This window comes from Sinohyriopsis cumingii, chromosome 3, assembly GCF_028554795.1.
Source record: "Sinohyriopsis cumingii isolate HCF-2022 chromosome 3, ASM2855479v2, whole genome shotgun sequence".
Lineage (NCBI taxonomy): Eukaryota > Metazoa > Mollusca > Bivalvia > Unionida > Unionidae > Sinohyriopsis > Sinohyriopsis cumingii.
The window spans coordinates 27197674-27220597 of NC_142963.1; the positions used below are offsets into that span (position 1 = coordinate 27197674).

General features: G+C 34.8%; 1 protein-coding gene across 1 annotated transcript; it reads left to right on the plus strand.

Moving 5' to 3' along the window:
• The first annotated feature begins 203 nt into the window (after nt 1-203).
• LOC149802589 (uncharacterized) lies at nt 204-15141 on the plus strand. The gene is made up of 5 exons (XM_089951867.1): nt 204-381; nt 5360-5393; nt 7167-7235; nt 9097-9314; nt 10585-15141. The coding sequence occupies exons 1-5, from the start codon at nt 328-330 to the stop codon at nt 10606-10608; spliced, it is 399 nt and encodes a 132-aa protein (XP_089807993.1). The 5' UTR covers nt 204-327; the 3' UTR covers nt 10609-15141.
• Nucleotides 15142-22924: the final 7783 nt, after the last annotated feature.

Sequence of the window (22924 nt, forward strand, 5' to 3'; positions counted from 1 at the left end):
TTCATTACAACTGCGTGTACAAATAAATATTTAAAATTAAAAGAACAACATATGAACAATATAAACATTTATATTTTGTATGAAATTGGAGTCCGCATTCATTATTTTCAACTATTTTTAGTTTAAAATGTCTACATGCCGTCTTCGTCATGCCTTTGCGTGTCTTTGCCCGTCTCTGCGCGTCATTGCTGGGTTTAGTAGGATCCTTACTCATGTGATCAGAAAAGTGTGTCACGTGACGCGAAGACTGCTGTGATTTCTTTCACGTAGAAGAAAAGATAAAAACCTAAAGAAACATTTTGTTTTACAGAAAAAGAAAGTAACATCATGTGGAGTATCATTGTTTCTTTTCTTGCTTTAGTATCTTTGTCACTTGTGCAGGTGAGTTATCTCGCAAAGAACAGTTGAGTGTTTTTGCGCAATGACTTGTTTTCGTGGATGTTTACTAAATTGTTACCCTCATCTTGTAATATTTATCTAACATTACTGTTTTCCAATTGTTACAGAATATACTAAGACGTACATAAGTGATATGACTTGCTAAGCTACTTATAATCACCAGTAGCTCAACACCAGATGCTACCTCCAGAAACCTCTTCCATATGTAAAAATGAACGACATCATCCCAAACAATAGGTACCCTTCAGTTCCTTTGATTGTCATTTGATGCTATTTGTAAAATGTTTCGAGTGATGAAACATTCAGTGACAATCCTCTACACATGGTACAAAACGTACCCCGTACCTTTCTAAGTATGAATAGTTTGTAAAATCACCTTTATGGTACAAAACGCACCCCGCCCTTTTCTAAGTATGAATAGTTTGGAAAATCACCTTTATGGTACAAAACGCACCCCTCCCCTTTCTAACTATGAATAGTTTGAAAAATCACCTTTATGGTACAAAATGCACTCTGCCCTTTTCTAAGCATAAATAGTTTGGAAAATCACCTTTATGGTTTAAACGCCCCTTTCTAAGTATGAATAGTTTGGAAAATCACCTTTATGAACACCTTCAATAATACTAACAATGTTTACGAATATAAAGGGCATAGGGCTTGAAAGGTTTGTAAAAGTCAGTTTGCTTAGGGCTTTGATCTTGAGGATTTTGACCACTCCGGTGGCCTAGTGGTTAGAGCATCCACCTCAGATGCGGGAGGTCATGGGTTCAATCCCTGGCTGAGTCATACCAAAGACTTATAAAAATGGTACTAACAGCTGTCTCACTTGGCGCTCAGCATTAAGAGGTTAGTGTTAGAACCTGTCGGCCTGGTGTCAGGATAATATGACTGGGTGGGGGACATCATGCTACACGTCTGTGGCATGACGCCCCATTGCTAGACATCACTATAAACTGCCACACTTAAAAATCCAAATCACATCTCACATCTTGAGGATTTTGTCAATTTGATCTTGCCCCCAATAATGAGAACAAAATAGTACAAGTAAAGAACACTGGTTAATTCAAATATGTGGTGTTTTAAGGAAATCACATATTTCATTTTACAAAGAGAGAACTTTGTTTTCTTGTTATATTTGTTTGCACTTCAAAACCATATTTAGATAAAAATATAAAAAAAAAAAACCAATGTACGATTTTAGTACATGTCGACATGTAGCTGAGAAAAATAGGCTTCAGGGTTCTCTGGGATTGTTAAATCCACTTAAAAATACACATACTTTTCAATTTTAGACACATGAAATATTCAACAGTTGAGCCCTTGGTATAATACAAGCTTTTGGTTGGTGAAATATTCTTTTGACACTTCTCATAGTTTTAATCCATCATATTAAAAATCCATACAGAATATTTGAACACTTGCATGTTTTCATACACTGTATTTTGAAAAAGAATGCCATGACTTTTGGATTTGTATATTGGTGGAAAATGATCTCAGATGTAAATGACCATTAATCATAAACGCAGCTGTTTCAGTGTCATGTTCAAATGTGGCTTCATTTTTGAGTGATTGTCATATGTGTATTGTTCTGTTGCAACTTTGCATAATTTCTTTGGTTCCAAGCACAAGGCTGTTGATAAGCATTATTCTTGTGAAGCTAGTCAGCAGAAATTAGTACAGTAGATGCATAAATCTAGTTTTGATAAAGAAAACTGCAAAAGAGACAGAGATTCATGGAATGAATCATGGAATCAGATATTCCCACAGGCTAAAAATAAGAAAACAAGGGAACATTATTAGCTTTATGAACCTGGTGTTGCATGAAAGGAATAATGCACTGGCAGCCCAAGGAACACTGAACTTGCAATGTGTCCAATACAATGGTATCAAGGCAAAGGGATGTTGACATTTAAAAGAAGAACTATAAGAAAACTATCATGCAGGTTGACTGATACAGAATCTGAATACATTATGAAATTTTTTTTTCAGAGAAAGACATCTGTAAGACTGTAGTTGATATTCTTCAGGTTTTTTCAGTGCATTATTTCAGATGATTTTCACATTTTTTGCAGAGCACAGACTTCTAAGATCTTAAAACCGTTTACAGTCACTGGCCATACTCTTAACATTTTTCTTTTTACATCAGATTTGCATTAAATGATTAAAAGTAGTTATACTCGCACAAAAGGAATACAAAAATTATCAAGTGTAAAGAAGAAATAATTACTCAAAATATAAATATACAGCGCTGTTACTACCCCTTAGCTATGATTTCCCACCTATAGAGGACGTCAGCCGGAAATGATGTACATTTGTTCCCACAAGACGAAGTACATGCTTCTTGTTGAAAATTAAAATACTGTGAACTTTGGATAGGGAACATTTAGTTGAAACTATTGAAAACAATTTACTGTTTAGCCTTATATCAATATGTCTGCACAATGTACTAGATTGTGTTGCTTTTAAAACTGTTCCATTGTTTAAATTTATTTTCAAAATTCCTATTAATGCAGGTAAAAGGAATCAATGGTGACCAGGGCTGACAGAGGGGGGGGGGGCAACTGGAGATATATCCCCGGGGCCAGAATACTTTTTAATTTTATAAAAGAAAAGTTTGTTTTAACAAGAACTTGGAGAGGCCCGGGTGTTTCTTACCCCAGGGTCTGTGATCACTGTCTATGGCCATGTCTGTGTTGGCTGACATTTGTAAAAAAATCAATAAAAAAATTGACACATTTTAAAGAATCCAAAGGAACCAAATTTGGCTTCCTTATGTCGGCCGACTTCTTTAAAAAAACTAGAATTGGCACACTTAAAAGAATCCAAAGTTAGTATCCGGGGTTGGCTTGCTTGTTAATAAAATAACCTTTGTATTTGATATGTTATCGGTAAGTTTAAGCAGTGAGTTTATTGCTTGCTGCCAGTTGTGTTTATTTATCACCAAGGCTTCTATTTGTTTGCCATATTTAATCATAATTGATGTTAGCAGGGTAAATAGTATACACAGCAATAACTTGCTTTAATAGTACTTTTGTAACCCATGCTAGTGAAAAGATTATCGTTTGTACTCACAGTGAATGCAGTTTCAATTATTGATTTTTATTTGCGAAATACCATCGTATAGTTCACATGGATACAATACATTTTGCATTACAATGTATCATGCATGAATGGCAGTGCCTTCAAGCAATCAGGTGATATTCCCGTCTCATCTGTGATTTTGTTATCCAACTTAAATGATATACAATACAGTTTGCTACATGTCCAAAGTTCTTGGATATGTTTTTTCTTTAATAAATTTTGCATGATTAAAAAAGAAGGAATAAATGAAAATAATGCAAGGTTAGTTTCTTTCATTTTATTTTCAAATAAGTGTCTTGTTTATCAATTTTATTGTACTGTGCAGTTGGGGGGGGGGTAGAAATTCAACACAAACTTACTAAGTCTTGGGACATATCTTAATGAAAAAAGTTTTACTATAAGTTCTGAGATTGGAAAAAGAATTATTATTTTATTGTGTCCCGATATATACGGTAAATAAGGCGTGTGTTGTATACCTATAAATGATGAACGTCCCAGAGCAATACCTCATATTTCTTTTTTTAAATCCTTTTGAGTTCATATTGGTTACAGTAATGGTAAATAAAGAGTTTGATCAAAGTATACACTCTGTACACTACAAAAATTATGATTATTTTAAACGTCAATATATTATCTGCAGTAACATTACTGTACTGTAATACTTTGTTTGATACATTTTACTTACGCTCTTTCTCTTCCTCTTCTCATATGTACCATAGAGCTTTCTGTGTCATTTAGCACTTTCCCGTCCCTCACCGTGTTCGATCCCACAGCTTCACTTCGCATTTTGTGGTAAACAGGGTCTTTTGGAAAAAGAAAGAACCCTTTTGTCCCATCATCACTCTTTGGTTTCATCCATATGTGCCATATTTGCTGTACAAAAGCAAGATTGTAAGATATATCATATAGACATTTATGTGGGGAAATTCAACACTTGAAGGCTAGGTTGAAAAGAAGGGATAAATGTATGTCATGTCTATTTTTGGCATGTGGAAGCTACCGATTATTTACAGAGATTGCCAAATAATTTTTTCATTTAAAAAAAACAGATTTTTAAGTCTAATTAAACATTTTTATGGTGTGCATACATAACATATGTTTTTTTTTAATGACTATATGAGTCACACGTTTGTACAATATAGGTGGCCATTGACCTTTAAGTTCTTCTTAGTCTAAATTTATCTATAGAGTTCTTAAGTTTCAAAGTGACATTAACAACTACCTTCATACTTGTTTTATGAACCACTCCAGTGGCCTAGTTATTGAGCATCCTCCTCAGATGCGGGAGGTTGTGGGTTTGATCCCCGACTGAGTCATACCAAAGACTTTACAAAAATGGTACTAACAGCTGCCTTGCTTGGTGCTTAGCATTAAAAGGTTAGTGTTAGAACTGGTCGGCCTGGTTTCAGGATAATGTGACTGGGTGGGATATCATGCTACATGTCTGCGGCATGATGCCTCAGTGCTAGACAACTGCCACACTGCAAACATTGTAGCAATATGACTGAAAAATTGTTAAAGCTATGTTAAAAATCCATATTACACACACATACTTATTTATGTTTTGAGTCAAACTGCAAATCTGCCATTGCATAATGCACTATCTGATCAGGGTCTGTTTGTTCTTTTGATTACTCCAAAAACCTACATAGATCTAGATCTGCCAGTGCATTATACAGTGGCAGTCTGGGTTTTCACAGTTTGCTGTTAAACTTGTATGCTAGTATAGATGGTATTCCAATTTCAATATGACAGACTTCACCGTTTTGAACATAAATATATTGATGCAGTAATGTACCCAAGAAATACACATAATAAATCTTTTAAAATAGATTTAGCTTGATTTCTTTGAACTTGACAACTGAATTTTTTTCTGCAGGCAGATGTGTTTTGTGGTGCGAAGATTTGCTACGGTAAGTATTAACTGCACTTGTAAACATGCACCATTTCATAGCATTGAAAATGTCATCTTCTGTTTATCTGAATATACATAATATTATTTCTTCATCTTCTTTTATGTGTAATAAGAGAAATGACATGTTTAAAAATGTTTTTATTTTGTGGAGCTATTGTAAACATTATTGATCATAGACCAGGAGAGCTTTATAGGATGGCCTGTTATATGTCATACGACTTCCGATGTCCATTCTTTATCTGTCCATTAGCAGAAGTTTCTTATTGCAATTCCTCCTAATTGGTCGGCTCAGATGTGGGCACTCATGGGTTGGATCCCTGGCCGAGTCATACCAAAGACTTATAAAAATGGTTCTAACAGCTACCTCGCTTGGCACTCAGCATTAAGAAGTTAGTGTTAGGACTGGTCGGCCTGGTGTCAGGATAATGTGACTAGTTGGGTCATCATGCTACATGTCTGCAGCATGATGTCCCAGTGCTAGACATAATTATAAACTGCCACACTGCAGACATCATAGCAATATGATTGACAAATTGTTACGGCTACCTTAAAAATCCAAACTGCACACGCACACATTCATCCCATGGTCATGTTGATCCTAAACGAACATGGTGCTGTTTGTCATCCAGTATGGCTGTAGCAATGCCTCCTGTAGGAAAGTCTTGTTGGCATGAGGTTTTCATCTGAAGACTAATCATGATATCTAGTTGACCCCGAATAGAAATGGTGCTAATCTGATCTGCTGGGTCATCTTGTATAGCTGTAACAGTAGTCATCTTGAAATGTTGTTATTGCAATTCCTCCTGAATGGTAGGTCATACAACAAGGGATTTTTGTTTGCATTTAAAACATGCTCAATGGAGAGAATGTTAGCATATCTCTATGCTACATTAATGTAATGTGGATATTGTACTTTAGGAAATTGTACAGGATCAAAGCACACTGCTAACTAAATTGACTGCTCCCTTGTGCTAAAAAAGCAGTGTGAATTAGTCTAAAGTACACTATCCATAGCAGCTATTAAAATAGGGAAAATGAATTTTGCCAGACTAGACAATACCATCTTCTGAAAGTGCAATGAATGAATTACCAAATATATAAAATGTAAAAACAAGTTATTGGCTCTTTTTTATACAATTTACCTCAGAAGTTCAGGAAGTGAAAATGACCAAGTGGAGCTAGCACTTTTTTGAAAGGTGCACATCTGGAATAAGGCCAAGCTGTATACTCTATAACCCATATTACACCCATCAATCATACACCAAAATAAAGGGAATTAAAGGTTCTTTGAATTATACCTAACATATCCTAGGTCTTTTTTAAATAGCCAGTAAAACCAGTGAGGAAAGCCAGGGAAATTCCTTTTCTTTAAAATTCTAACCCATGCAAAATGCGAATTATAGAGTACCACCATAGTAAGTTGTTCGTGCTCATGCTTTTTACTCCACATGACATACATGCATGCTGATTGGTCAGTCACCTTGTCACATGCTTTTTACTCCACATGACATACATTCATGCTGATTGGCCAGTCACCTTTTCACTTGATAGTTTAAAAACATGTCAGTTGCATCATATTGTGGGGTATCTGTGTTGCATTGACACATTTCTAGTTGAAAATGAATTTTCCCGATTCATGACGTGGTTTCTACATATCCTGATTTTATTGTCTTTTTAATATTTTATAGAAATTGTGCATGATCAGAATCTGTCTGCCACTAATTTCAAGTGTTATGATAAATGCTTAACAACCTATTTATGTCTGCTACAGGTGCTGGAGCCTACTGCTGTAGCTACAATAGTGAAGATTGCTGTTGGGTGTCTGTCTTTGGATTGTGGTGTAAGTAAATATACTCTTTTAGTCCCTGCAACTAGTGAATTCTTTTGGAACAAAAAATTCATGCACGTTGAACATGGAAGGGCTCAACTAGTCGGAAACAATAAATTTGCCATGTAACCACAGTTGGAAGCTATCTTGGGATCCTGTGGGTGGGTAAGATCATCCAATGCAGGGCTGGAACATTTGTTCCCACTTGATAACTGAGCAAAAATAAAATTTTCTTGCCCAGCAACAAATCAATTTTTTTATCAGTGTTGTAACAACTAACTAAGCAATGGGGGTTGGGACAGATTCCCATCAAACAACTTTTTGAACTTGGAGGGGACCCAAAAATTCACTTCTGCAAAGGGGTGTCCAGGATGTCTTGATGTGCCACTGCATTGTATTTCATGTGTTTTTTTCACCATAGAAAAATGATTAAATCTTGCCCTGTTTTGTTAATGCCATTTGCAAATTTGGGACCATTCTGGTGGCCTACAGGTTAGAGCATCTGTCTCATATGCATGAAGTCACAGGTTCGTAGCCCGGCTAAGTCATACCAAAGACTTATAAAAATAGTACTAGCAGCTGCCTTGCTCAATACTCAGCATTAAAAGATTGGTGTGAGGACTGGTGTCAGGATAATGTGACTGGGTGGGACATCATGCTACATATCTGCAGCATGATGCCCCAGTGCTAGGCATCACTATAAACTGCCACACTGCACACATTGTAGTGATATGACTAAAATTGTTCAAGCTACATTAAAAATCTAAATCACAGACACAAATTTGGGAATGCCTTTATTATGTAAATCTGTTGGAAGATCCAAATTCATATGATTTCCATCAAAAATGTTTACAAAGGACAGTTGTTTCAGTGTAATGAACATTCCATCATTGCTAAAAATAGAAAAACTTTTTGTCAGAAATTACTGAATGGAATTTGAACTGAAAAAAATCATACTGGCATAAAGTTCTTTCACATTTATACAAAAAATGATGCCAGTCTGCCATTCGATAAGATATCATCAGTACCAATAGTCTTGACTGGTCAATATTTTTAAATGCAGCAATAAAGTTGCTGCAACTACTGTATTGCTTACCTTTTTGGATGTTTTTCTTCTCTCTTCAGTGTCAGTTTGTAAGTAGTGAATTTCATGTCTTACTAGAGAAAAAGGGTTGGTTTTGGTTCCATAGTAACTACGATTTGATTTCTGTTCTTTGCCTACCAGTTTTTCTTGCTGCAAGTCAGTTGTCTCAGGTAGCTTGTGTTCCTTTTGATGTCCCCTGTCATGGTCATATCTGTGCTAGGGATGTTCGAGAGATTAGGCTCCTTTGCCTGACCAACTTTAACTGAGGTGTGTTTCAACAGGGTCAAATCAACACGCAAAAGTGACCTATGTTGCAAGACCATCTTGAACTAAGGTTGCAATGGGACTACATCATAATAATGTACAGTATATAAAACAAAAGTGGCCCATGTTATGAGACCATCTTAAACTGAGGTTTGTTTTACCAAAGCCACATCATAAGAATACATATAATGTTACCAATACTGTGAGACCATCCTAAACTGGTGGGCTCCAACAAAGCCATGTCATGCTAATGCATGTAACCTATAATATGAGACAGTATTAAAATGTGGTATGATCCAACATTGCCATGTCTTAATAATATATCTGAAAACAAAATAGGGCATTTAGTAGTGTATTGAACTAGGATTAAATGAATTAATGCAGTGAAATTTAAATTTAAAAAGATAAGAGGGTAATCACTATAATGAATGACTTTATTGTGAGTAGATTATATACTTGAAGACGTCCAAAATAGATCTCCAGCTTGGAAGGGACATGATATACAAGTTTTCTTTTTAATTTCAGGGTTTTGGTTTATCTGGTTTTGGTTCTTTGTTTTCATACTGACTTGTGGCATCTGGATATGTGTGCGCAGACGGCGGCGCCTAGCTTCTGGATACATTGTTGTTAATCATCAGCCAACATATGGAAGTGCAACATCAGTCACAACAGCTTACAGTCAGCCTCCACCCACCTACTCCTCTGTGGCAGCACCTGCTCCACCCTACACTCCGGCTTATCAGGTATTCATTAGCAAGTGTAGCCATCTATTGACAAGACTTTGCTAAATGAACTCATTCCTAAGTAATGCCTGATGATTAAATATTTGTCAGAATTCGTGTGCTTAAAAATACTGTTAAAAAATAAATTGGTAGCATGTTCAGTCAGATATTTATTGACAAGAAATTGCTGAGTGGCCTTGTTTCTAAGTAATGACTCATGATTTCAAATTTGTCAGAATTTACATGCTTACAAGTAATTTCAGAATTATATATCGGCCTGAAGCAAAAATATTGGCAAAGCATTGATTTCCATTTAACTGTCTGTAGAAAGCAAATGCAAGTTTTCCACAAATTCGTACAACTTTGCATCCATTTTTACCCATCTTATTCATTACCAAAATGGCTTTAACCCTTGGCATTTCACATATCTTTTAAAAAATGTTTGATGTTAGTCCATAACATTGATACAGATGTTTGTATCTGCTGTTTTAAAGATGAAAAGACTCAATAAAATGTGAGCTGAATATAATCAATCTGACCATAAAGACTGAACAAAATGTGAGCTGAAAATACTCAAATGTGAGCTGAAAACACTTGATAAAGTCTGAGCTGAAAATAATCAACAAAATGTGAGCTGAAAATACTCAGATGTGAGCTAAAACACTTGATAAAGTCTGAGCTGAAAATATTACAAAATCTGAGCTGAAAATACTCAAAATGTGAGCTTCAGCATACTGAAGATACATAAAAAATTTTGATGTCATGAAATAGGTTTTACATCTTTAGAAATGTTAGAATTTCAAGAAGCAATGAAGACACCGTAAAGTTGTATTTCTGTCATTTACAGTTAACAAGAGAGTTGCAGAGTTTGTGCTGATTGTATATAAAATGTAAAAACTAACATTTTCAAGCAAAATGTTAAGGACATTCACTAGTTTGATGATGTCACGATTAATTGCTGTAATAATTCCAGATTCCATGATGACGTACCAGATGAATCCGAAATCATATACTAGCTGGAGATAATGGTTGATGCATTACCTAAACTTAGGGTGTACAAGGGTTGAGTAAACAATGGCAATTGTTGTTGCCAGTTAGGTAGTTAATAAATGTTCCCGCTGTTTTATAATATGTTCAAGTCTGTTTAATTTTTTGGAAAAGGGCTTAGAAAGTGATGATTAGTTATATGTTCAGAAATCTGTTCAATATATGGATTAAATTGATTTGTAAGTAGAGTCTTGAAATATTAAAATATGCAGAAAAGTTTTATTGAAATTTTTTTGTGCTCCAGAAACCACCTGCATATAATGACTAAGCTGAAACCTTAGCCCAGGAGGCTTCTTATCGGACAGGATGAAATTTGGAAATAAAGACCTGTGGATGTTCCTGATGAAATAGATGGTTGATGAACAAGAGCAGTACAGGAACATTTAAATTTTCTGAAACGTTTTATTTTCCAATATTGATTTTGAGAAAATTGACAGCTACAAAAATAGTTCTGAAATCCTAAGAAGTTTACTCCTTTCAGTATCATAAGGTACATTAAGGTATTCTCAATTGCCTCCAAAAAAAATTCTGGGAGTATTGATTTAGTTTTCTTTTCTCCCCCAGGGTATATGCTAGTCATTTTGTTTCAAATCCATGTCAGAAGTATTTGCAGTTGAGTGCACCTTATAAACAGTAAATACAATAATCAAAGATGTAACATCATTACCAGAATGAACAAAGAATATAGTTTGATTTGCCATTTAGTAATGCGATGTTCCAAGCAACAATGCAAAAACTGAGATGTTTGTTCACACTGAGGTCTTTAACTACTTTGTTTGTATTTCTGCAATGTCAGTAGTACCATCTAATTGTTATACATTTTCATTCAATTGAAACTTCAGTTTTCATTTTGTGGATCTGTAGCTTAGAGTTTTATTGGAAAATAATACTGCTTGTTGACCTATTGTCTCCAGGCGTGTTTTTACATAGTATTGTATATAAATACTTCACTCTACTATCAAGTTTGTAACTCTTGGTAGTTTTAAAAAAAAATAATTTTTAACAAATCAAATCAACTGCTCTAGAATTTATTACTACAACCAAGATATGTTAATCAAGGCATTTTATTAAATGAGCAATTATCAACATAATTTTGAGCACTTCTTTTAAAAGCCTATTATGTCTTTTAGTACTGCCCCAGATGGGCCTTGATTATATTTTGATATTTTTATTATCATTTTGCATGATTGCTGAATATTTAGAGACTGTGATTTGAAAATGTGTGATACTTTCTTAAAATATTGGGTCAAAAATATGTGATACTGGTTGGCAACAAGATTATTGTCTTAATCATTTTCACTCACTGTGTTCATGCAGATACTGAGATATAGAAATAGAAACAAAGCAATATGATACTGGATGAAAGTCTTGTAGCCACTTGTTTCTGTTGCAATGCATTACAGTAAAGTGTCCATTATTATACATCTGGAACATGATTTCTTATGCAAGTGCATAGTGAGTGATAATCCTGTAACTTTTCCACTTATTTACATAGTCAAGTTCTTAATGAATACTGTCAAGCACATGTAGGATCCAATACCATATTTACTCACTTGTAAGTTAATGCCAACTGTAAATAATATTATAATGTGCTGGCAGATCAAGTCTGTGTTGTTCGTTCTCCTGATTGCTCCAAACTAACTGCATTGACACAGACCTACTGGTGCCTTTTGCAATGGCAGATCTGGTTCTATGCAGTTTGCACAGACTTGCATGCAAGTTTATGCTGATTTTGTTAACATGATGCTCACACTGTATCATCCTATGAATTTATGTGTCATTCAGTCACATAAATAATTCAGACAAGCTTTTACATCTTTGTACTTATTTAAATTTTTGAAAAATACTTTAAATAAAGTTTATTATTTAACAAATATGGGTATGTAGTAAGTAAATTATAGTGTGTGTGTGGTTGAATATTGTGGCCTTGCCCTGTTGTATTATGTCTCACCCACATTATCCAATAGTGCAAATGGGACAGTCAAAAGGGACTAGTGGAATTCATCAAACAGAATTTATTGTGCATCAGTTTATCAGTTATTTGGAGAAGTAGTTATTTACATAAGTTTTGGTAAATAAATTTATTATATAAGAATATTGATAATGTGTACATATTTTTGTGGGTGTTATCTTTGGTTGTTATGTGAAAAATGACATTTTCATTTGGTCTTCAATTTGTGCATTAAGGTTCCCATAGAACCATCACTTGCTGGACCCCAAACATTTGTTGTTTACATCAAAATTGGCAATAAAAAAAACCCTGAACTCTCAGTGATTTCAACGATTTTAAACCCTAGGTACTTAGTTCCTGTAATGGCTGTTCCATTGAAAGATACATGGTATCCAGGGAAGGCAGTTGTAAAAAAAATAATATGCCAGGGTACTTTGATTTCACAGAGTTCATATTAAAATCATAAGAAAATTCTAAACTGCATCTATGAGTGAGTACCCCACATTAAAAGTGCTTCCCCTGAGTCCTAGGTATGTTTTACTGGAATGGTCCTTTACACTCTACATTGCCTGAACTGAAAAGTATTTCATCATAATGCATTGCATCATATGGCACAACATGTTTCCAGTTTCTTAGTAATGCACTTGTAAATACTCTGTTGTAATATTTCCCCATCAAATACATTACCTGATCACATTACATTAGGATAACTGTCTCTGCTACCTCGAAATCCAGCCCTCCCAGAAAAACGGAAAAACATCTTTCTTTCTAAATATTATATCAACGAAGGGAACCAGCTCTGACAGGTTAATTTCCATTTTGCCTAATATGTGGCTACCATTCAGCTTGGTTTATACCACTTTTCACTTTTACTAGTCATGCTGTAAAGATATCCCCTTAAGTCCTTAGGAAATTCTGAAAGGTTTTGCTTCTGTAGAAATAAATTTTGTGGGAGTTTCAAGTCTGAGTCATTTAGTTAAAAGTTTTGAAAATCAGACCGAGTCTAATTTTGAAACCATATGTTACTAATATTACAGATATTTAATTATGGCTCAGTCTAAGAGACTATTTAGTATTTGCTTCAACTGCAATAACACAACTGATGTCTGTGCTCAATGTAAATTCCAAATTAAGTATTGTTGTTTACTGTCTTTACTCATTCAAACTGCAAACAACAAAGATCTTGATTTGCCATTTTATGTGCCTGTAAATTAGGGTCTATGTTGTTTGTTCTATGATTGCTCCTAACAAACTGCACACACTTGGATCTGCCAGTGCATTTTGCAACGGCAGATCACATTTGTGCAGTTTGCATTTGGATTCATCTTATAAGCAAGTATAGACAGTACATCAATTTGAATACAACTCCAAACTGAGCAATCATATTTCCCAAACATAAATTATGAGACATTCTTGTGGACTGCAAGTCTAACTAGTGATCATAATTAATGAACCAACAGAGGCAATGAAATACATTGGAAAATTGATGTTTAAGAATGTATGGTTTATGTTTACCTCTTAACATTACCAAATTCAGTACTATATAGAAATATTATTGAGGGTTTCTTTTTGTTACACATGTACATATTTACTGAGTGATTTTGTTAAAATTTTCGAATTTTCAATTATATAGCAATTTTTATTCTGCATGTTGTAATATTTTCATTATTTTTATATTCATGAGCTAGTTTCTCAGTGCCCCTCAGATGTACTTTATTTTCACTCCAACTAAGGAAAGAATGAATTCAAACTTATTGATTGTATATATCATGCATCATATATTATTGTAACTTTTTATCATAGATGTCGTTAACAAGTCTGTGATGTATTTATGAATGAGCCACCACAAGTTAACATTTTTGATTGTTTATAATGACTAAATCTATACAGTACATCATCAGTCTGCAGTACAGACTTGTACAAAGACAGGCCAAAATCAGACATGGCATTGGAAGTCAAGATTCTTCTCTTAGGCCCAAGTTTCATTGCACAGACATTAGATTTTAGGATTAAATAGTAGATATATGTTTCATTTTAAACTGAAATATTTAATATTACACAAACAATACTTGCATCAATATTAGATATATAGATTTTCAAAACGGTATGATTCTAATGCAAAACTATTCAAGATTTTGAAGAAAAAAATCATGCTATAAAGAAACAAAAGTTGACTGATCTGTTGGGAACTCCAGCCTGACATATTTATACCACCAGAATTGTTCACATGAATCATTGTGTGAATAGTGCAGTACAAATTGTCTTATTTTTTGCAGGTTTTGTTCAAAATTATGCATCACTGCCAAGTATTGTTGTACACCCACCATGTGGTGGAACATATTGTTACATTTGTCTGATTTTTAAGAATTTCGTTTATACACAACTGGAATTCTTCATACAGTTAGCAGATTTTGTGGATGGCTTGCACATGGGGTAAAGGAAGAAGACTGTCAATCTGAGGGTCAGGTCAAGGACACCAACTGACCTTGATTTGGGTTTTTTTGTTCACTTTGCCTGAAAGATGGAAATGGTTGCTGCACAATAACATTAGTTCTACATTCCAAGTCTAGATCAAACTTTGTGGCTGGCTGGCACATTTGGTAATAAAGAAGCCTATGGGTGGAGGTCAAAGTTACTATAGTTAGAAAAATGTTCAGGTTCTAAAAAAGTGGTTAATAACATATAATGCACCATTAATGGTAATCTTGTACTTTTCCATTTTACAAATTACTATTTTTAAATCAATCATTTTAATTGCATTAGCTCAACATTTTGATTTTTTTAAACTTGTGATTCTTTTTTGCAATATTATGACAGCTGTATTCCTATGTAAGTACAATTTACAAATAATTGCATGTTCTTGTCTTGTCTTTTGAAACAAGTTCCAAACCAATCAAGTTTCTGTTTCTCCATTTAATACATTCCTAAATCACATTCAGGTTTTGATATAAGAACTGCTATGTCTCAAATCCGGCTATTTCAGAAAGACCAGTATGAAAGTTCCATCTTTCCTGCCTCTTGACATTAAACCCTTCATCAGAAAATATGGTGTAATATTATGAATTTTAGGACAGAGTTTCATATATTTTAAAGTTGATGGACTTTTATTGTTTTTTGCCCCCGCATGTTCATGCAGTATCCATACATGTGGGTTGCATCTTTGTCCTGCATACTTGTTGAATTTTCTGTTTCATTATCATGAATGCTGTTATTCGTTGAAATTTTTGTATGCTACTTCCCATTGAATTTATCATCTTTTCAAAAAACAGCAGTAACAAAGTGCTTAAAATGCAACAAGGTCCAAGTCAGCATTTGTGATCATGACACTTGTCTCACTTGTATTAAGCGTAGATCAAGAGCACCTTACAGTGTTTTTATAGTTCTTGATCAGATAGGCCTTAGTCCATTCCTTCAGAAAAATGTGAAAATAGGAAAACGAAGTCAAAATCATTGGAGTGTGATGCTTTGAGGCTCAATCCAAAATCATCCTTGCTGTAAACAGAATGGGTGATGTTCCAGTGACACTTCCAGTTCATTGGTGAAAACCGTCATATTCAAAGGCTGACCATTTGGTGGTGCCAGATGTGCCCATGCTTCACTAGTCTAACGTATTGCTCAAGTTGCACATGTGCTTTATTCAGGAGACAAGAGTGCAATTACATTTGTTGGTGGATTTGTTGTTTAGCTAGCTTCTAGAGATAGAGATGATTGGATTACTTCTATCATCCTGCTTGGTATGTTGTTCATGGACACGAACACTTTGCTATAGGACAACATCCACACAGCGAGTGCCAGGAAAAGGTCAGTCTTCTGCCTCACTCCGATCATACCATTGAAAGATATTTCAGATTTAAGAAAGGAGGAACATATAAGATTTTAATGCTGTCTGACCGCCTTATCTCCATCCCCAAGCCAGAACTATTAGGTCAAGGCTTAGGTAGATGTTATGGATTTTTTTCTACACTCAAAGCAAACACAGGCAAGATTTCCACCTGTCTCTCAAAATCTAAGACCTAGTCAATTCTAAGGCTTTTTCTTAATGCCTATTACTGGTATCTTATTCTGCACATTGCACTGCAAACTCTTGGATACATACAGCAGTTTGATCTAATGTCAAAGCTTGTGCAGAATATGGTGGCAATGTCATCGATGCTGGAGTTGGCATCATTGGCTATTTTCTCCTAATCCCCCAAAATTGGGAAATAAGCATTCATGGGAACTGACAGCCTGCATAGCAAAGGTCATAAATAGATCAGCACATCTTTCTAACAACAACTAAAGAGTATGAGACTCTTCTGCATTTGTCATCTTTGAAACTTGATCAGTCTTTGACTATGTGCTGTTTGCCGTCTGGTTCTTCGCTGTAGTTCAGGGGCCATAAAGAGGAAGTGCAGAAGCAGGCAGTACAAAAGTTCCCCCTCCAATTCTATTTAGGCCTCATCTACCACTTTCGATCTGAACAAAGATGACTGGTGGCAGAGGGATAGGTGGCAGCATCCCCTAAAACAGCAGCAGGTTCAAGCACAGCCTGGTTTCAGACAGCAACATACTGTGTAGCCTTGGAGGCAAGTTAGAACAGGAAAAGAAGCAGTCTCTCAACAACTTAAGTTTGCTATACAGTTCAGGTGAGGAACGATAGTTGTCCATTATATATATATATATATATATATATATATATATGCCTTGACATTTGCTCAAAAGACCACACTTGCAGCTCAAACCATTATTAATTTTCATTGTTTTGCTCAACTCCACGATGTTTACTTCCAGTCCTTCACAGAAATTGTCAAAGTCTGCATCTGTAAATATGGTTGCCAATATAATATCCACTGCTTGCTATGCACACCTGAAACAGCTTTATACTAAACCTTTTGGTTTGTCAGGGTTATTAACCTGAAATTTGAGACATTTTTTTTCCATGGGCAGGTAGCCTCATTTATACTGAGGTTTGTATCTGCTGGATAAACCTTAGCAAATGCTTTCATTTTTGTAATCATTAGTTGGATTCTGTGCAAAGGGTCACCTTGATTATTTTCATTGTCAAACTGGTGTAAATCACTTATAATAGCAAGAAATGTATTCCTACACAGTTTTGCTCAAGTATGGGGTTGACATTACATCATCAGTAACCCAGTAAGAATTAAGACAAAAATTATGTACCAAACCAATGGCTAACAAATTTCATCTGGTCAGGTGTGCCTGGCACTGCCATTTTGACATGGGACTGTCCTTCAAGTCTGCTTCATTTACTCCTTTGATCTGCATAATATCATTTACTATCATATAGCATCATAAAAAATCTTACCGTATAGGTTTGGTATTGTCCATTTCTACATCTCATTTGGAAAATACTGCTGAATGGGGTGTGTGTATCAGGAAGGACATCTTTTTTCATCCTGCTAGCATCCTGTTAGACATCAATTACAGGCTCAAGATCACTCATGGGAACTTCAAACAACACTTCCACAGATCCAGTAACATCATCTTCAAATCATTCAAAATTGCAATCTTCAAAAGATATTAGAAAGAAATGCAGACCATGGGATGAATGTGTGCAAATTTTATGAAATTTAGTAGTTTAGGAGGAACAGTGATAAGAAACTTCTGCTAACAGAGACCATCACATAATCTTGTATGTCTATTACCAGCTGAACCAACTGCATATTTAAGGGGTCAGATCAAAACTGAAATGTGAATCTTTTGGACTTCACCATTTATTAGCCAAGTTTAGAAACTAAAAAATGGCTTGCTTCTTGTGGCAGTTGATTAAATATTTTACCTTTGTGTCACTGTTATGACATAGTCTAGATACTGCAGATTAATGCTTCTGCTCTGCTTATTTGAAATCATGTCTTGAACACATGGTGTAATGACCAGTGTGGGCATATACACTTTAAAAAGCATATATATATATATATATATATATATATATATATATATATATATATATATATATAACACAAATGTAGTCAATATTTAGTTGAAGCTCACCATCTCCAGTTCCTTGTTGGTTAGCTGCTTTCTCAGCTCGAAATATTTCATCCAAAGGCAGGGCCCCAATTAATGGCAAACAAGTTTTTATGACTACAACAGTGCAATGTAATCGCCAGTGCATCCCACCGTTTCATGAAATCTCCAAAATGTCGAGCTTTCAGAGTTATGGAGTTGCGTAGAAGCATGGACGTAGCTTAGCCATATTAAGTTCTCCATGACTTGAAAAACTTCTTCAGAAAAATCTAAGAGATTAATGTCTGATCACAATGTTTTCACTGGAGCATAGTTCTGGTTTCAGTCAAAGATGTCAAAGTTGAACGAGTTAAAAGGTGAAAAGATCTGCCAGAGCAACACAGAAATAAAACGATGCCATCTACATATGCATACAAAAGTTGCTATTCAATTTCATACAAGTAGTTTTTGCCCAGTCCTGTTTATACGATTTTCAAAGTGTTTTGTGGCATGCATATTTAATTGGATTATCTAACTATACAAACAAAATCGTCAACCAAATTACATTTAACCCCAATTTATGCTTCTTTTCTTTTGTGAGTTTAAATGCAATTTTTCACCCATGAAATCTGGTGGAGAAAGAACCCAGGAAAACGTCAGTAAGAATCACAAAATCCATCTACCTCCATTAGCTTTTGTTTCTGTGAAAAACTAAAGTAGCTGAACTAGCCCGAAAATCTAAGCAGGTCATCTACATATATGCATGTAACGGTATCAAATTCACAAGTCATGCTGTTTGATTCATTGTTCTTAACAAGGTCTTTCTTTTAATGAAAAAAGCATAAATAGTACAAAATGTGTAAAAAAGTTGAAAAATACCTTAAAAATCCATTAAAAAAATATGCCTACCAAACTTCATATGTATATTTTGAGTAGTTTTTGCACAACTGTGCAAAGAGGTCTTGCACAATGGGTAGATTGAACCAAATCATAATACCCAGCCGTAAGCGGTGGAGGTCTTAGAAAGTTGTTAAAAACGAGAGTCCCTCAAAGGGATTCTGAAAAGAATCTCATGGAATTCAAGACCATTTCTTCTTTTCAACTCCCAGTTTTGTAACATTTCTGATATTCTTTATATTTTTAAATTAGCCACTGTGGAAGACATTCGATGAAAGCTTGACACCATTTCATTTGCAGCTACCAAATTTGATACAACAAATTCAGGAGGATTAGTGACAAGATTTTTTTATTTATTCATTGAGGCAATATATATGAAGTCAGATTAGCACCATTTTCAATCAGGGTGAACAAGATATCATAAGCCGTCTTCTGGTGAAAATCCCATGGCAATACAAGTTTCCATTTAGGAGTAGTGGTAATAATGAGATTTTTCCAGATGGCTGCCATGTTGGCCAACTGAGATGTTAGACAGGCACAATTTTCATTTAGTCCCAACTGGTCAAGCCTTCTGGTGAAAACTCAATATTAATATGACTATTAATCCAGGATGAGTAGCAACAAGATTGTAATGATGACCAGTGTGGTAGCTATAGTCAACTGCAGACAAGCACAAGTTTTATTTATGACCTACCAGGCATCATTAAGAGGTCTTGCATTTAAAAAAAAAAAAAACATGATAATACAACTTCTGCTCAGAAGGAGTACCAAGGTGGCTGCTATTGTGGACATACTGGACATCAGATCAGCACCATTTTCATTTAGAACGAAGTAGACATCATAAGAAATAAGTGAAACCCCTGATGTTGATATAACCACCTTTGAGGAAGAGTAATGACAAGATTTTCGAAATGTCTGTTGTGGCAGTTGTAACACATATTTAGTAATATGTCCTCATTTCCTAATAAAGTCACGCAAATACACCCTTCCCTCGCGAGGTGTCGTGAAGGAGAGAAGAACAAAGATTTCCTCACGTAACCGAAGGCTGTCACGCTACGGAAAAAATAAAGAAAGAAAAGAAACAATTAAAGATAACCCGAGGGATAACAATAAATGAAGAAGAAAGAAAACAAATAATAAAGAAAACAAAAAGTGAAGAAAATCTAAAGGATATATAATTAAAGCAATGAAATTTACGGAGATATACAAGAAAGCAAAATATTTATATAAAAGAGAAGAATTATGGGGGGGAACAAAATACTAAAAATAATTTAAAGTAGATGTAATGTACACAGAAAAAAACAGCATTTTAAACAACATTTATATATATATACTACAGGGATCTTCATACGACACAAAATATCGATCCTGAGATAATTGATAAATACCTGGAAGAGGTAATATGTGAGATGATATCATCAGAACACAAAGACCTGTGTGATGATTTCATCTCCGATGAAGAAATAATGAAAACCATAGTTGCACTTACAAAATAGAATCACCAGGAAAGACGGACTCACCGTGGAATTCTACCAAAAATTCCACGGTGAGTTAATGACGATCCTAAATGCATTGTATAACAATATTTTTTTTTAAGCAAACGGAAACAAATGTCAAAATCGATGCGGGAAGGAATCATAGCTCATGTTTACAAAGGGAAGGGAGAGAGGGAGGATATTAAAAACTGGAGACCCATTTCACTGCTGAACACTGACTAAAAATTTTTAAGTAGAATACTAACTAATAGACTAAAAACCAGGATAGGAAAATTAGTAAACGTAAATCAAACTTGCGGGGGGGGGGGGGGAAGAGACGTATACAATAACATCATAAATATTAAAACAATGAAACAATAATTGATTATATAAATGAAACAGGATCGAAGGATGCCATGCTACTTTTCGATCAATAAAAAGGTTCTGATGGATTGGAACATAACTATATACAAAAAGTACAGGAGAAAAAATCGATTTTGGAACAAATTTCCGTAAATGGACTGAAATCCTATACACTGGAATAACCCCACGTGCACGAGAGAATTTGACATACAAAGATCGGTGAGGCAAGGATGCCCACTGTCGATGCTATTATACGTGATAGCAATTGAAATTCTCAGCCACAAAATTCGAAACAACTTCCAAATACAAGGTATTCAAATTCCAAATCTCAAAGAGGAATGTAAAATGCTCCAACATGCCGATATTGCACCAACTTCATAAGAGATGCTAAATCTTATAAATATTTACAGGAAGAATTTGAAAATTTCGGTAAAGCATCCGGATCAAAAATAAATCATGACAAAACCGAAATATTAAAAATAGGAAACTGGCGCGGTAACCATAATGGGCTGCCTCCGCATCTCCTGAGAGACAAAGTGAAAACTCTTAAAGTGTTTTTTGGTAAAAATAATGAACAAGAAATTTATAAGCATCTAATCAGGAAAATTACAGAAAATGCAGACACCTGGGCACTATGCATCATGGAGCGTGAACAAGTGGCAAAAACATACCTATAGTCGAATATAAACTATACCAATAAATCCATTGATATGGAAAACAAAATCCTGAACAAAATTGATAAGGATATAATAAACTACATATGGAACTATAAAATATATTACATTATTAAAGAAACACTATATAGAGCAATAAATAGAGGGGAACTGGGGATCCACAGCCCTCTACTTCTGAAGACTTCAAACATAATCAACAGATTAAAAAAAAATAGAACCTGAACCCAAAACAGCGTGGGAGGCTCTATAAATATTTACTGGTTTGGCTTCTCCTTAAGAAACAGACCGGAAATATACCGAAACAATAATCTCAAAAGAAAACTAACAGTCCCAATAAATTTAGGTATATAAAAGACATTTTAATAAAATATAGAGACATAAAAGAACTATGACTAATGCAGGCGAAACTCACTTAGGACTGGATTAGAGAAGATACAACAAAAAAAATTAATAAAGCGCAGGGTAGAAAAGGCAAACTGGGGAATCAACTGGACTCAAACTTGGGCAAATTGGGCAAAAATAAGGTCACTAAAAACATAAAGTTTAATTTTCAAATACTTACACGACGCCTGTCTTACGGGTGAAGAACCTTTAAAACGTCGCATGATAGATATTATACAAAAATGTCCGCTATGCAAAATAGCAAATTTCACCGAACTCCATGCGATGACTGAATGTGATAAAATAAAACTTAATAGGCAAATGCTAATTATGGAAATATGCCAAAAATATAAATATCACAGAAATAATATTTTATATTTGGATGTAAAGTATGACAATAAAACAATTTTAAAAATAATAAACTACATAATTACGACAATGTTATCCTGCGGCCAAGTGATTAAAATAAAAAATAACCATTTGTAATTTTTTAAAATGTTGTTACTAATAATAGAAAATTTTAAAGGAGAAACTAGGTACAGGGGACCGCCTTGTGGGAGAAGTATGAAGCACAGACACCGCCGGGCTAAGGCACAAGGGGCCACGCGAAGTGGAAAGGCCTGCGGAAGAGCGACGGAAAATCCCACACGGCGGAAATGGACAAACAAAACAAGTACATGGGAACTAACACATATAATGAACAACAATGGTCGTCAATAACAAAAAGAGACTAACCTCAATTTCAAATATTCTTTCGAAATTTCTGAACTTCTAAATAAGATAGTAGAAGGCGTATGTCCGCAGATAAGGGAAGCATATCTAAATAAATAAAATGCGGCTACTTACTCGGACTATGCTAACTAATTTTAAAGATTAACGAGAAAACGACACACCATG